Below are 16,119 nucleotides of genomic sequence, written 5' to 3' on the forward strand. Positions count from 1 at the left end.
AGGAGACAGCGCGCTCGACTATTTCGATGCTGGATAGTGAAACTGGGCACATCTGAGGAAACTAAAGCTGTCACTGGAGTGTTTAATGACTCCAATTGTGGATGAAGATATTGCACAATAGCCTGAGTCTATGTCAAAAATATCAACTTAAAGTAATAAGAGAGGTAAAGATAAATGTATCAAAACACTATATAAGTATATCCCAAGCAAAAAGGGACATAATTCATTAAATATTGGTGCCAGAGTTATGCACTTTGTGTCATATGGTGTGGGTGATGATGTTGAACAACTATTTAAAGTTTAAATCAAATCCATTCAGTAATAACAGAGACAGAGTGAAAGTGCATCAAAACTTTAAACCTAAATTTCTAAGTAAAAGGGGGAATAATTAATGAAAAATTGGTGCCAGAGTTATGCACCTGGTGTCATATGGTGTGGGTGATGATGTTGAACAACTAATTTAAGTTTGAATCAAATCCATTCAGTAATAACAGAGACAGAGTGAAAGTGCATCAAAACTTTAACCTAAAATTCTAAGTAAAAAGGGGAAATAATTCATGAAAAATTGGTCCCAGAGTTATGCACCTTGTGTCATATGATAAGGGTAATGATGTTGAACAATTGTTTAAGTTTGAATCAGATCCATTCAGTAATAACAGACAGAGTGAAAGTGCATAAAACTTTAACCTAAAATTCTAAGTAAAAAGGGGAATAATTCATGAAAAATTGTGCCAGAGTTATGCATCTTGTGTCATATGATGTGGGTGATGATGCTGAACAACTATTTTAAGTTTGAATCAAATCCATTCAGTAATAACAGAGGTAGAGTGAAAGTGCACCAAAACTTTAACCTGAAATTCTAAGTAAAAAGGGGGAATAATTCATGAAAAAATGGTGCCAGAGTTATGCACCTGGTGTCATATGATGTGGGTGATGATGTTGAACAACTATTTTAAGTTTGAATCAAATCCATTCAGTAATAACAGAGATAGAGTGAAAGTGCATCAAAACTTTAACCTGAAAATCTAAGTGAAAAGGGGGGATAATTCATGAAGTATTGGTGCCATAGTTATGGCCCTTATCTCAGATGATGTGGGTGATGATGAGGAATAAGTATTTCAAGTTTGAATCAAATCCATCAAGTAATTACAGAGATAAGTTGAAAAAAGAGAAAGTGTTAAAAAACTTTAACCAAGGTGGGGACGCAGAAAGACGCCGACGCCGGGGCGAGTAGGATAGCTCTCCTTATACTTCGTATAGTCGAGCTAATAAAATGAGTAAATTCTACTCTCATTCAGTACAAAATCTAGTTCAACCAATGTGTATGCTGTAACTTGCTTTTGAATTTTCTATCATTAATCTTATTTAACATACTAAATTATAGTGCTGTTACAGCTGTTAGGGCTGCTAGGCAAATACAAACGTGTAGTTCAAAACATCTTTCAGATAAAAATATAGTACAAGACGAATCCAAATATGGACTTGCTGTATCATAATATATCGTGTCCAGCCACCCTAGGTACAGCAGTATATGATGAGAATTATGCGAGTATTACCCTGTTTGCAAGTATTCCCTGTTTGCAAGTATAATTTTGTTACCTGTCTTTCCTAAAGGACAATCGCAGTAATAGTAGCCAACTCTATCTCTGCATGTTCCACCATTAAAGCATGGATTATCCTTGCAGTCATCAATGTTAATCTCACAATGTGCTCCTGTCCAGCCATTCACACACACGCACAGGTACTCGCCAGGTAGATTACGGCAAGTTCCACCATTCAAACATATATCAGAATGTTTCTCACACTCGTCTACATCGTATTCGCAATGTGTACCTTAAAAAATAAAATATATCATTTTCAAAGTGTTACCTGCCAATCTTAAAAAAGTTGAATATTATATGGCAACAAATATCTATTATATATGTTTTATAATTATACATGTGGCAACAGATTTATAGATTATTAGATTTGTATCGGGAAATATGCACAAGTTCTGAAGTGGAAATACTGCTCAACTTCAGGAGCGCAATATTACTCTGCAAAAGAACGAGTGCATATTTCTTTTTGCAAATCTAATAATCTTTTTACTACATACACATACTAAACTTGTGATTATTACATGAATGATATAAATTTGTTCTTCAGCTTGAGTAAAAATTAAACTATCACTGTGTAAGAAATTTCATATGCAACAACATGCATGAAACTGATATCACAAAATTAATGACGTCATGCACCCGATATGAAATTTGAACATCAATATGAAAATATATGGCAACAAAATTAATGCATCATTTTCACATAAACATTAGTTTTAATTTTCGGTTGTCAGAAAACTTCAATCACATTCACAACTAACAGAAATGGTACATGATTGAGCTATCATCACCTCTACCCAGTTTGATTATCTCTCTTCTTTTAATTGTTTGAAGGTGCAGTGGTCACTAATGGCCACTTGTTTACGGTTATGGTCATGATTCACCATATAACAAGGAGTGTGACAAGAGGACAATATCATGTCACTACCACTGGACAATAGACGCACAATGCTGGTCAATGGTTAAAGCAGTGGGGGTAACAGAGAGGGGTGGATTAAATCATCAATTACCCTGGTAACCACAAACATCTAAGATATTTTGTGATAGATCATCAATCTAAATTGAATTGTGGAAAAGCAGCCTTTTGATTAGTGTTGAGTTTTGTTTTAATCACTAGCCCCTCACTGATGTTAGTCCGAGCCTGACTCGGGGCTCTACCATTTTAACTTAATTTCTTTTGTTTGCATGATGTTTATTACAGTAATTGACTTAAAATGTGATTATATTTGCTACATTTCTGTCAACACTATTCTAACATATGTACATTCATAAACATTGTACTTACCGGTATGTGTTGGTGGACACTGGCACTTGTACGAGTTGATACCGTCAATGCAAGTGGAACCATTGGTACAGTTATTTCCTTTACAGTTATCAATGTTCACCTCACAGTTCATACCTCGAAACCCTGAAATTACATCAAAAACACCAACTCTAAATGTTTATCAAGTCATCTTCCATATCAATATACATGTTTTCATTAGTAATGATATAATAACTTATTATTATTATTATCAAGCACCTCATGACCCCAATAAATATTTTCTGATTTTCTCATCATCCAATAAATACTCATGGACAGTAAATAACTGTCCCCTGCACTTGTAATTACTTTCATTTGTAACCTGTGATGTGGAACCCAATCCCTGTGTGAAAGTATGGAAGACTCTGGCTCTGTCAGGGTGATCTGTGTCACTGAGATGTTTAACACCACCAGACAGCTGTTATTTTCACTGATGTTTGACAGTTAACAACATCTATTTTCTGTAGCAGGTTGGGTGAACACTGAGTTTACATTTTTCGTAACATTTTGTGCAGGATGTCACTCTGATAGATTTTGTAATCTAAGTTGTTATTCAAAGACAATCTCTGGCAATAATTAGCAGAAACTGACATACAAAATGTATTTAAGTAACTCTTATAATATATCTATCTGAATTTAGTGAGTCTATACCAACTGAATTCTGACTTTTTGTACAGCCATTTTCTGCAAGAACTGTTATGTTTTTACAGCCAGACCTATAAATTTTGGTTACTGCCAGAACTCAACTATATTTAATGCTAGAACTGCCATTTTCTTACTGCCAGAACTATAAAATATGTAACTTTTTACTGACAGAACTATAACATATGTAACTTTTTACTGCCAGAACTATAACATACGTAACTTTTTACTGCCAGAACTATAACATATGTAACTTTTTACTGCCAGATTAACATATGTAACTTTTTACTGCCAGAACTATAACATATGTAACTTTTTACTGCCAGAATTATAACATATGTAACTTTTTACTGCCAGAACTATAACATATGTAACTTTTTACAGCCAGAACAGTAACCAGTAACACAATTGCAAAAACTACAACATCTGCACTGTCAGATCTGCAACTTTTGGAAGATATCATGTTGACAATATTAAGATCTTAACTGTTCAGCCTCTACTCACTTGTCTTTGCAAGTGCAAGTTCACACGTAGCAAACAAAGAAATAAGCACTGAGTATTTTAGTGAAGTAATTCACAGTTAACAATATCCGTTAATCACTCAGAAACTCTTATATGTTTCATATTGCCCACCTAAATCCGGACTTGTACAGAATTACATGGCAAACATGATCAACCGCTTAACTTCACCTAGAAACCTACTGACACAGTGCCATCTCTCGCCCAGTTCATCTACATACTCAAGTGAGAAATTTTATATTCTCTTGAAACAATTAGTAATTTGACAACAAACCACAGGGAAGTACAACACGTACAGCAGTTTCAATTGTACGTATCATTACCAAACACATAGAAAATGCCTTATCAAATGACACTGGCATTCATTTTACAGCTACACAAAATGTAAAACATTAACAAAACTTTGATGTATCTTTAAGGGCCACAAACTTTGATGTGCTCTGGGGCTGGCAACTAAAAAATATCAGACCATAAAATAAACAATCCAGATAAGCGGAATAAGTAAAACTAGAGTCTGCTTGCCCCTCTCCCGCCCCCACCCCCATTAAGCAATAAAACGAGGGTAAAATATTAATGGTTATTAAGGTAGCCTAATTAAAGATGGTGCAAAATATATTGAGTTATTACACTATTTTCCAACAACAACCTAAGTTCAAAGGCTATTTTTCATACAAAAGAATTTAAAACATCTGCACGGACAGACGTAAACATAACAACATCTGTTGTGCTGCTAATTGATTTACTTTTTTTTATTTATGTCAACTAATGTCAGTAGTACATATTGCTATATAAGGTTATTCTGGCATCAAGTACTGCCATATTTGTGTGTGTAACTTTGACCTTTGGTGGGGACATCATAGGATAGTTTCTGTGGGAACGCAAGACAATTTGCGATTAAACTCCATGTTTCTAAGTGGTTTGGCCTAAACATAGGAAATTGAGACCAATTATAAACAATTTCTTCACTATAATTTCTTGATCATAACCAATTTTGCCAGTCAAGCCTACACGGTCATCTCCGTTCACCAGCGGCAGAGACAACATAAACTTTAAATAAATTATAATAATTGTAACTGTATGGATGCACTTGAGAAGTTGCATGTCAAAAGTTGTGGTTAAGCACTTATATACTTTGTACTCTGACTTCAGTTAAGAGATCATATTAAAACGCAACAAAATTTGAAGAATAGTAATGGAAGATTTGACATTCTAACAGTTAAAAACCTTAGATATGAATGATCCATTCTTCATATTTATATTTGTAACCTGCAGTAGATGTAACCTGCAGTAGATGTAACCTGCAGTAGATGCAACCTGCAGTAGATGTAACCTGCAGTAGATGCAACCTGCAGTAGATGCAACCTGCAGTAGATGCAGACCTTTAACTCATAATGTAATGACTGATGCCAGGGAGATAGGTACACCCAGATTAGAATACCGGGGTAAGTTATTGCAATTTCAAAGATTAGATCAATGCAACCTGCAGTAGATGTAACCTGCAGTAGATGTAACCTGCAATAGATGTAACCTGCAGTTGATGCAACCTGCAGTAGATGTAACCTGCAGTAGATGCAGACCTTTAACTCATAATGTAATGACTGATGCCAGGGAGATAGGTACACTCAGATTAGAATACCAGGGTAAGTTATTGCAATTTCAAAGATTAGATCAACTGTCCTTAATCTTTAAATCTCATTCCTTTCCATTGTATCAAAGGTTCTTTTAGATAAAGAGGTCAAATGGATTAGAGATTAAGTTGACAAAGTTTAATCTGTTGTAACATTTATAGAAATGCTGGCCATTTATCTCTTGGAGATTACAGATGAAAATTCCACCACTCTGAATCAGAGTAATATCCTGTCAAATAAACAGTCCACCTTTATAGCTCTACTCTCTTCATCTCCTCCCCCCTCCTCCATGTTATATAAAAACCATGTTATTACAGTTATATAAAAAACCTTTGCCTCATAAAAGATCTCGAGTTTTAAAACTGTTTATAAACACTGTAAAACCTAACTGTAAAATATTTACTACATTAATTAATCTAATCAAATTTTCAAATTACCCGAATGAGAAATATACTATTTGTCACATGATCAGTACATTATGATCTTGCTAATCCTTAAATTAATCTCATTTTATGTTTATATAGAAGTTGTTTTTGACAGACATTGTGTCTAAAGTATTTAAGATCAATTCATTTGATCAAATTAGCTTTTCATCGATAATCTATTTACGCTAGGTCAAACACAATAATCTATATCTGGAAAGATCAAGGTATAGAGCAAATCTTATTTGGTAGGTGTATTTAACATAACATATAGAGAACAAGAATAAGAGAGAACATGACAGGCCAAACACAACAGTAACATAACAGGTAGAACAAGAATGCCAAACAAAACAGGCAGAACAAGAAGGGAGAACATGACAGGCCAAACATAACAGGTAGAACAAGAAGGCCAAACATAACAGGTAAAGCAAGAAGGGAGAACATGACAGGCCAAACATAACAAGTAGAACAAGAAGGCCAAACATAACAGGCAGAACAAGAAGGGAGAACATGACAGACCAAACATAACAGGCAGAACAAGAAGGGAGAACATGACAGGCCAAACTTAACAGGTAGAACAAGAAGGCCAAACAAAGCAGACAGAACAAGAAGGGAGAACATGACAGGCCAAACATAACAGGTTAACCAAGAAGGCCAAACATAACAGGCAGAACATGACAGGCCAAACATAACAGGCAGAACATGACAGGTCAAACACAAAAGGCAGAACAAGAAGGATGAATATGACATGCCAACACAACAGACAGAACAAGAAGGCAAACACAACACGCAAAACACAACAGACAGAACAAGAAGGGCAAACACAACATGCAAAACACAACAGACAGAACAAGAAGGGCAAACACAACACGCAAAACACAACAGACAGAACAAGAAGGGCAAACACGACATGACAGACACAACAAGATTGGCAAACATGACACACAAAACACAACAAGCAAAATAAGAAGGGTGAACATTACGGGCCAAACACAACAGGCAGAACAAAAAGAGCAAACATGACACGCCAAACACAACAGGCAGAACAAGAAGGGTGAACACAACAGGCAGAAAGGGTGAACACGACAGGCCAAATCTACGCAACAGGAAGAAACATAAAGGAGGAACACAAAAGGCCAAATGCAACAAGCAGGATCAAGGATAAACACGGCAGGCCTAACAAGATAGGCAGAACACAACAAACCAAACACAGAACACTATTCTCATCAAGCAATTTCTGTGTGACCTCGCTTGTATAGAGAGACTTCACCAGTACAGAGAGAGAACTCACTTTTACAGAAAGACCTTACTATACAGACAGATCTCACTATTACAGAGAGAGACCTCACTTATAATGAGATGCATCACTAATACAATTACAGAACTCACTAGTACAGAGCGAGACCTTGTTTAGAACAGAGAGAGATACCTCACTATTACACAGAGACCTCACTGGTGCAGAGAGACCTATAACTATAGCACAGAGAGACCTCACTGGTACAGAAAGACCTCACTAATACAGACAGGCCTTACTAGTATATATATGTCTTACTAGTAAGGACAGGTGTCACTAATACACACATGCCTCACTAGTACAGACGGGCCTCATTAGTGTAGACCAGCCTCACTACCACAGACAGGCCTCACTAATACAGACAAGCGACAGTTTTTAAAAAAGTATTTTTAGGACTTAGACTTGTAACTAAACCAAAGACATTTTTTTCACAGGAAGTACCATAAATGGAAACTGTAACAAAGAAAGTGTCAAACATCAACACTTACTTCAACTGTTGAATGGATTACAATACGGACCACGGTACAACTGTTTAAAGATGCTACTTCAGCAGAAACTGAAAGTACGTTTATTGTGTTCCCGCATCAAGCTTCTATTATATTCATTGGAAATGATTAAGAAAAGAATCAATTTAAAAAAACAGATCCGCACACACTTGAAAATCATGACCTGCTAACAAAACTAGTCTGTATGAAATCTGAACAAAAACAAATCGATACAAACCGACTTTATAGTAACAAAAAAGTAATTCTAAATTTATTTCAGTGTCATTATTAACGGCCATTCAAAAACAAAATGTAACTGAGAATATATCTCCCAACTTTCGTTTTTATTAACATTTTTTGTCTACTTATCTGCATCTTCTATATTTCTTTAGAAGATTCTTTAAAGAAATAATGTTGGAATTAACAGTAGCCATATAATACAAGTTTTCTGACAACTATGAAAGGTTTGTTATGTTAGGAAAAATAGGTATTAGATCTATATGCTTGACAAGGGGTCTTAACTTTTGATCCAACTTGTATAAATATTTGGAAAGTTGCAATCAGTTTGAAAAACTATCAAACAATCGCCATTGAGAACTCATCAATGCTTTACTTTTGTAAACATTTCAGCAAAGTCGAAATCAAAACAATCTTTGTACACCATAATATCAACCGTAATCTCAACAGTTTTGGGGGAAATTCTGTCAATGTCTTCTTTGACAAGCAAACAAGAATAATCAACATGAAACATGAAGTCAAAATTGCAGAAAATAAATTCAATAAAAATCAATTTCAATACTTTCAATAATTGTTCAAAGAAAATTTCCCAAGGTATCATTTGGTTATAAAAATCTTGACATGAAATTGACAGCTCGTAATTCTATTCTAATATTGCCTTTAGTGAAGAAAAGACAAGAATTTAGTCAAAGTCATGCCCTTGGTTGACACTCTACCACCTGGACTTAAAACATGAATATTCAGACATGTTAATGTGAATTTTAAAACACACATGGTCATTAACACGTGGGTGAGAATATCATTAACATTAAAAAATATGACTATACGTAAACTGCACTGATAATTATTACTTATTTTTGCAAGTGTCAATTCAAAAAGGTGAACGTTTCTACTTCATATAATCTCAAGCTGTTTACAGACACAATAATTGTAAGGGAAACCATAAAGAACTGTAGGAACTGTTTTTAATGCAGTTATCTCGTATCCATGACAACATGACCTGTATAATATGTTCCAACAACCTCATAGACATATGGCACTTCTTGACTGCCTTGTCAAATTTCAGAAGTTTAATATTTTCCATATGTCTAAAGGCATGAATGTTTACAAAAGCAATGCACATACGTCCCATGAAGGCTGCTAAGTGAAGTCAGAAGATATTCAAATTTTGTTTAATTATGTCCCTTTTCTTCTCAAAATACTATATAATCAGAGCCAAGACAGATCAGCAAGAATATACAAGAGAAATGATTATAAAAAAAATTCTAAGTCTAGTGTGAAACTAAAGTTTTAAGTTAAGGGAATGGAGAAAAATCTATTAAACAACCATAACAGTTAACTGGATAAGAAAATTCTTGTACAGCTGGTAAGGAAACCCTGGTGTTGTAATAAAATGACAAGCTCATTACGCTATTATAATGCAAATTCTTGTCTCAATTTTATGGAAATTATACACAGGTTCAAAAAGTTAAATCAGTTAACATTTTATATCATTTCATATTTCCTTTTAAAACAAAATTGTTTACAATATAACAAAAGTGCCTTCAAGTTTTAGTTGCGCCTTGAAGTAATGTTTAGTTTCATATAATTACTTTTATTACATTTTATCTTCAAATTTTGCAACTTAATGTAGCATGACCCATTTTCACTTATATTTTATACAATAATGATGTTTGTAGTATAAAATCTTGAACCATTAGTTATTTCTACAAATTTTAATGCATGGTGTTAGATTTCAAAATAATTATTACTTACAGTAACCTATTTTAAAGTGTATACTTTCTACAACTGACATCTAATTTTATGAGCCATGTTGTTTCTGGCAGCATTTAAAAGTAAACAATTCCAGTAATTTCCTTCCCCAAGTAACTCATTGTGACATTTTTCAAAGACATTTAACAATTATTTTGGTGAACAACATTGCTTTTTTTGTATATATTCCAAAGGTCACAAACTGACATTTAGCAATTGTTGTTTTTGTACAGCAGGTTGCTAAACAAGTACTTACAGTTTGGATGTCCCTGCATAGATCTACATGCCCTTGCACAACTACAAAATTGAGTTTGAGACTGTATTGAAATATGCCATTTTGCCTTGACAATGTCTTAGAGGGACAAGAAGACCAGAAGCTATAAATCATAGAGTCAGTGAATCTCCTCAGTGTCCGGACCTGTTAGGATCAAGGAAGGGACACAATAGCAGCCAAGGACATAAAGGGTCATCCCTGGTATAATGAGAAGGGATCTAGTTTAATTTCCTGCCCGATGTCTTTGATACCTCCACTAACTATCAAATCAAGGTGATCCTCTGTAAAACAAGAAGCAACAATTGCCTGTATTTTCTCTCCAGGCTGTTTACTTTAATCTTCACTCTTGTGTTCAATGAAGCATTTCTCTACTTAAATTTGATTTTAATTTATAATGAAGTTTTTATGGGTACTGAAATTTGGAAAGCTTTCACAGGATCTGGTTAGAATGATGGTTTATGGTTGACAAAATAAAGGGTCATAGTGGTAATTTAAAGTTTCAGCCTCTTGTTCATCTAATGGTATGCAGTTCATGGCAGTTCAAGTCTAAAGTCATTCTTCAATTTGTTCTAACCTTTCTAAAATGGACTGGTCCCTCATTAAATTTGGAGAATACCATTTATTTTTAGCTCATCTGATTTTTTGAAAAAAAATGATGAGTTATTGTCATCACTTGAGCGGTTGTCGGCGTCGGCGTCGGCGTTGCCTGGTTAAGTTTTATGTTTAGGTCAGCTTTTCTCCTAAACTATCAAAGCTATTGCTTTGAAACTTGGAATACTTGTTCACCATCATAAGCTGACCCTGTATAGCAAGAAACATAACTCCATCTTGCTTTTTGCAAGATTTATGGCCCCTTTTGTACTTAGAAAATATCAGATTTCTTGGTTAAGTTTTATGTTTAGGTCAACTTTTCTCCTAAACTATCAAAGCTATTGCTTTGAAACTTGGAATACTTGTTCACCATCATAAGCTGACCCTATACATCAAGAAACATAACTCCATCTTGCTTTTTGCAGGATTTATTGCCCCTTTTGGACTTAGAAAATCAGTTTTCTTGGTTAAGTTTTATGTTTAGGTCAGCTTTTATCCTAAACTATCAAAGCTATTGCTTTAAAACTTGCAACACTTGTTCACCATCATAAGTTGACCCTGTACAGCAAGAAACATAACTCCGTCCTGCTTTTTGCAAGATTATGGCCCCTTTTGGACTTAGAAAATATCAGATTTCTTGGTTAAGTTTTATGTTTAGGTCAACTTTTTCTCTTAAACTATCAAAGCTATTGCTTTGAAACTTGCAACACTTGTTCACCATCATTAGCTGACCCTGTACAGCAAGCAACATAACTCCATCCTGCTTTTTGCAATAATTATTGCCCCTTTTGGACTTAGAAAATCATTTTCTTGGTTGAGTATTATGTTTAAGTCAACTTTTCTCATAAACTATCAAAGCTATTGCTTTAAAACTTGCAACAGTTTTTCACCATCATAAGTGGACACTGTACATCAAGAAACATAACTCTATCCTGCTTTTTGTAAGAATGATGGCCCTTTTTAGACTTAGAAAATCATGGGTAGGACAATATTTCTATTACACAAAAAAAATCAGATGAGCGTCAGCACCCGCAAGGCGGTGCTCTTGTTTCAAAGGGGTGTTCACCGAAAATTTACTGAGTGAATTGCGAACAGTTGCACTGATTATGATCAGCCTGCATGGCCGTGAAGGCTAATCTTGGTTTGCACTGATGGCAAAGGCCGATAATCACTTGCTACCAGCAGGATAAAGGTGAAAGATGAATGGTAGTTTGACAAACATTTTTAATAATGTAAGTAAAAGGTAGTTGGACAAACTGCTTTAATAGTATTTTTCTAATATCTGTGGTGTCATATGAAGGTCTATTTTTTCAGAGCTTTTCTATACTAATTTCGATTTACTCACTCCAGCAGTTTTTTCTGTCATTGTTCTCAGGAGTTTGATTCTGTGTGTGTGCAAACAAATACAAAAACATAACATCCTTTTATAACTAACTTTAAATGTCATTTCCCTGAATGACACAGGCCACGATGGTCAAACAATAAGTTACCATTATAACTCCTTCTTTTTTCAGGATGTTTTATTTTTCTGTTTCTTTATTTCAAAATTTATAACTAAATTACTTTTTTACCAACGTCAGAGACAGAAAAAAACCTAGGCAGAAACATACACAAACATTGAAGTATTTGACCCGAACTTCCTGACAGAGTGTGGTCCACAGCGCTTTCCCTATCATATATCTCTGTTCCTCTTCACTGCAAAAACTTTTAATGTTTTTTGCTGGAATCTAAATGGATCGAGGGTTAAAGGCTATATACTTAAAATTTTAATGCTTATTTATATCCTGATTTCTATTACTATCTAACTCCTGAAAAATAAATTTCAATTTGGTGTCTATATATATATTTAAAGACCTTTCCAGGGTTCGAATTTAAGCTCGCATACTCGCGAAATTCGAGTGCAAATTTCAAACTGCGAGGTGAGAATTCAGACACCAGCATTTTTTTGCGAGTGAAAATTTTTGGCTGAATAATGTGCATTTCTAACGGTCATCTCAATCTTACACTGTTCTTTCTTTAACAACTCGCGGTCATTGCAGCGCATTGTCATTTGCAGAACGAATTTCGGAGCACTCTTTCATCTTTCGTCGTAAACGGAAGTTTACACTCGATACATGTCCCGTGCGCATGTCTTTTCAACTGCTGACAAGTACCTGCGCTAATTCTGATGATGTTTACCGCATCCGGTGGGTTTTTTGGTAATCTATAATAAGTTACTATTTACATAGCGCAGATACGATTGGCTTGACTCGTCACGTGGATGTCTGTGTTAATGTTGTAATAAAGTGACAAGTCGCGGAAAATGCAAGTTGTTTTTTCATTTAGCAAGTTAAAAAAAATACCACTTGCGAAAAAATGCAAGTAGAAAATCTGGCTAAATTCGAACCCTGCTTTCATTAATACAGAAGAATCTTTGTTGGAAACCATGCAGCAGGTTTTCTGCGCTACAATCAGCTACAATCAAATCATTCTCTACTCAAATAAAAATTGTGTGATTTTCAAATTTTGTTAGTTTGATTCAAACCAGTGATATCAGAGTATAAAATGGTATGACCTAAATGGCCATAATGTTTGCTGAGAGGCAGTGAAGTGGTTGACTGGATGAACTGTGAGCTGCAGTTTATCAGTTGATAGTTATTTTCCTAATCATTTAAAGAATCAAACACTGTTCTAAAGCGTAAATAAATATTGGTGTGAAAAAAATAGATGGTGTGAAAAAAAAAATATTTTTTTTTAATTGCTATGTTTAATTGTAATTGATAAATTGCTGTTCTCGTGTTTTATTTTTACTTCAGATGCACAAACAACATTTTCAGAACATCTGACTGATATTTTACTTTGTTCTCAAAAAATTAAATAGATGATTTCACACAACTTGGGACAGAGGTATGTATGATTCCACACAAAGGGACAAAGGTAGGTATGATTCCACACAAGGGGACAGAGGAATGACTCCACACAAAGGGACAGAGGAATGATTCCATGACTGGGGACAGAGGAATGACTCCATGTGAGGGGAAAGAAGACTGACTCCACAAAATGGGACACAGGAATGACTCCATGCGAGGGGACAGAGGAATGATGACTCCACAAAAAGAGACAGAGGAATGACTCCACACAAGGGGTCAGAGCCTCAGAGGAATGACTCCACACAAAGAGACAAAGGAAATAACTCCACACAAAGGGATAAAGGAAAGTCTCAATACAATGTGACAGAGTGATGACTCAACACATGGGACCAGTGGAAAGACTCCGCACGATGACAAGTGTTTTGGTCAAATGAGGAATAATTTATTGTCTAAAACTACTGCACTGGAAATTTAAAACTCTTTATGAACTAAAATGTAGTTACCATATTCTTCTTATACTGACAGAAAACAGACAAAATTAGCTAAACCTCATATCAATAATAATACAATTAAAATGATGTTATCAGTTCTGATCAGACACTTTCATTGCAAGGGCATGTGAACCTATAAATTTATGCAGTTTAAATTTAAATGAGCATTAAATTACATTGAAATTTTACCTGATGAATTTAAAATGCATCTTCTTTTCACTGAACTTATCTAAAAGTCATGGGAAACAGACATGACATTTGTCAGATAGATAATTTCTATATTATTTATATAACAAATCATACACAACTAGTTACTCCTATTACATCTGTGGGAACTTTTGCAAGCATCTGCTTCAGCATCTCAAAGTATGTGACAGTTACAAAATAACATCAAGTACAACCTTTATTTAATTTTTCCTTTCTGCACTAAACATAAAGTGACTTACATCATATATAAGCTGTGCGAGGGTTCAAAGAGCCTGGCATTTTCTGGAACTTCTCAACATTAAAGCATATTTCAGTTAAAACTAAACGTAATTATTAATGTTAATGAGCTCATCAAAATAGACACAGGTGGGAGACTGCCTCCATGTTTACTGTTGCTGCTGCTCTCTGTAAGTCAACGAGATACAATTATCATGTATATAAACATCAAAATTTCTACTTCATGCCTGTTTATAATGACTTTCATTTCTAGATGCTTTTTACAACTTTATTGAAACAAGGAGAAATCCTTATGGTTTTTGTCTAGAATTCATCTGTGCTTTATTCGCAGTTCCCACGGTTCCCCGCTGAGCGTTACTCGCTCTGACATCTACATGCTGGTGTTTTTTCACAACAAAACCGCAAACTAAGTTTGTGCCCCAAAGACCTTGATGTAAGATAGATATTAATATGAAACAGATTTTTACAGCATGTTATGGGAAGTGCTCTCTGAGTCTTGTTTTAAAGAGTCTTGTTTTAAATAAAACACCATGCAGTACCTATCTCTTCAGGTAACAATGACATTACTTTTTCTTTGTTTTGTTTTTTTTTTTTCATTCCAATTTTAGTTTACAATAAGAGATTACTATCTATTGTATATAATTTTCATAGACTGTCAATATTTATGATGAAATGACAAATTGAATTCATTTTAAAATTTATTACACATGTAGGATTCTATACACAATGGCTGAATGCCCCTCGTTCAGTAAAATCATGCATGTCAAAAACTGTGTAAAGTATCACCAAAATTAGAATGGTCATTTTCCCACAAAACTGACCACATCCTGTGGTGTACTATGGCAATTTCAGCCCACTTGAAAATAATTTATTTTGACAGAGTAGAGTATGATGTGCCTAATTTACATAGAAATAGTTTGAAATGTGATATTTTCTGGGCACCTTGTTTCTACGCTCAATATGGCATCAATTACTGTGACCATGCAAAAACCTGTTTTTTCGATTTATGCCAAAATGTTGTGTTTAACTATTAAACCTGGACATACCAGATTAAATGCTAATAAATGCTAATAAATTTTAATGTGTGTGAAATCACATTTAACCTAAATCTGACTGATTTATGTCAAAAACTGGCATTTCTGCAAATGAATATTGTTTTTATTTTGGCGGGAATATTTTCCTCATGTATTTTCTTTGGCATTGTGGGTAAACAGTGCTGCCCTCTAGATAAACAGTGATGTTTCTGCACCATCAAAGAGACACTAAAATATTAGTTATGAATGATCATTCTAAGTCAATGAATGATGGTATTTAATCCTGCACATCTGAATAAACAGACAAACAGTAACAAATAAACAGTTGATCAATGTCAGAATAAGATAGGAAACTGTTTATTTTTACAAGATACCTCAGATATGAGGTGTTCAACTGACCAAGTTCAGCTAATATGTATAAAATGAAATATGAAATAAAATGTATGAGGAAAGAGACCTTGGATTTTATTGTGAGCTTTGTTTGTTTGTTATATTCTGCCCACTTATGATGAAGGAGATGACATTAGTAGTTTTAAATGCTCAGAAATCTCAAGTA

At 34.5% G+C, this 16,119-nt stretch overlaps 1 protein-coding gene across 3 annotated transcripts in view; it reads right to left on the minus strand.

Annotated features, from left to right (window-relative positions):
• The window catches only part of LOC123554756 (neurogenic locus notch homolog protein 1-like), a 148,812-nt gene that overhangs the window by 27,351 nt on the left and 105,342 nt on the right, over positions 1-16,119 (minus strand). For all 3 annotated transcript variants that reach the window (XM_053525276.1, XM_053525277.1, XM_053525278.1), the window contains 2 exons: positions 2,884-3,006; positions 1,600-1,833 (listed from right to left, as the gene is read on the minus strand). In XM_053525276.1, coding sequence (XP_053381251.1) covers positions 1,600-1,833; positions 2,884-3,006 — 357 coding nt within the window. The remainder of the gene's footprint in view (positions 1-1,599; positions 1,834-2,883; positions 3,007-16,119) is intronic.

Source organism: Mercenaria mercenaria, chromosome 15 (genome assembly GCF_021730395.1).
Source record: "Mercenaria mercenaria strain notata chromosome 15, MADL_Memer_1, whole genome shotgun sequence".
Taxonomy (NCBI): domain Eukaryota; kingdom Metazoa; phylum Mollusca; class Bivalvia; order Venerida; family Veneridae; genus Mercenaria; species Mercenaria mercenaria.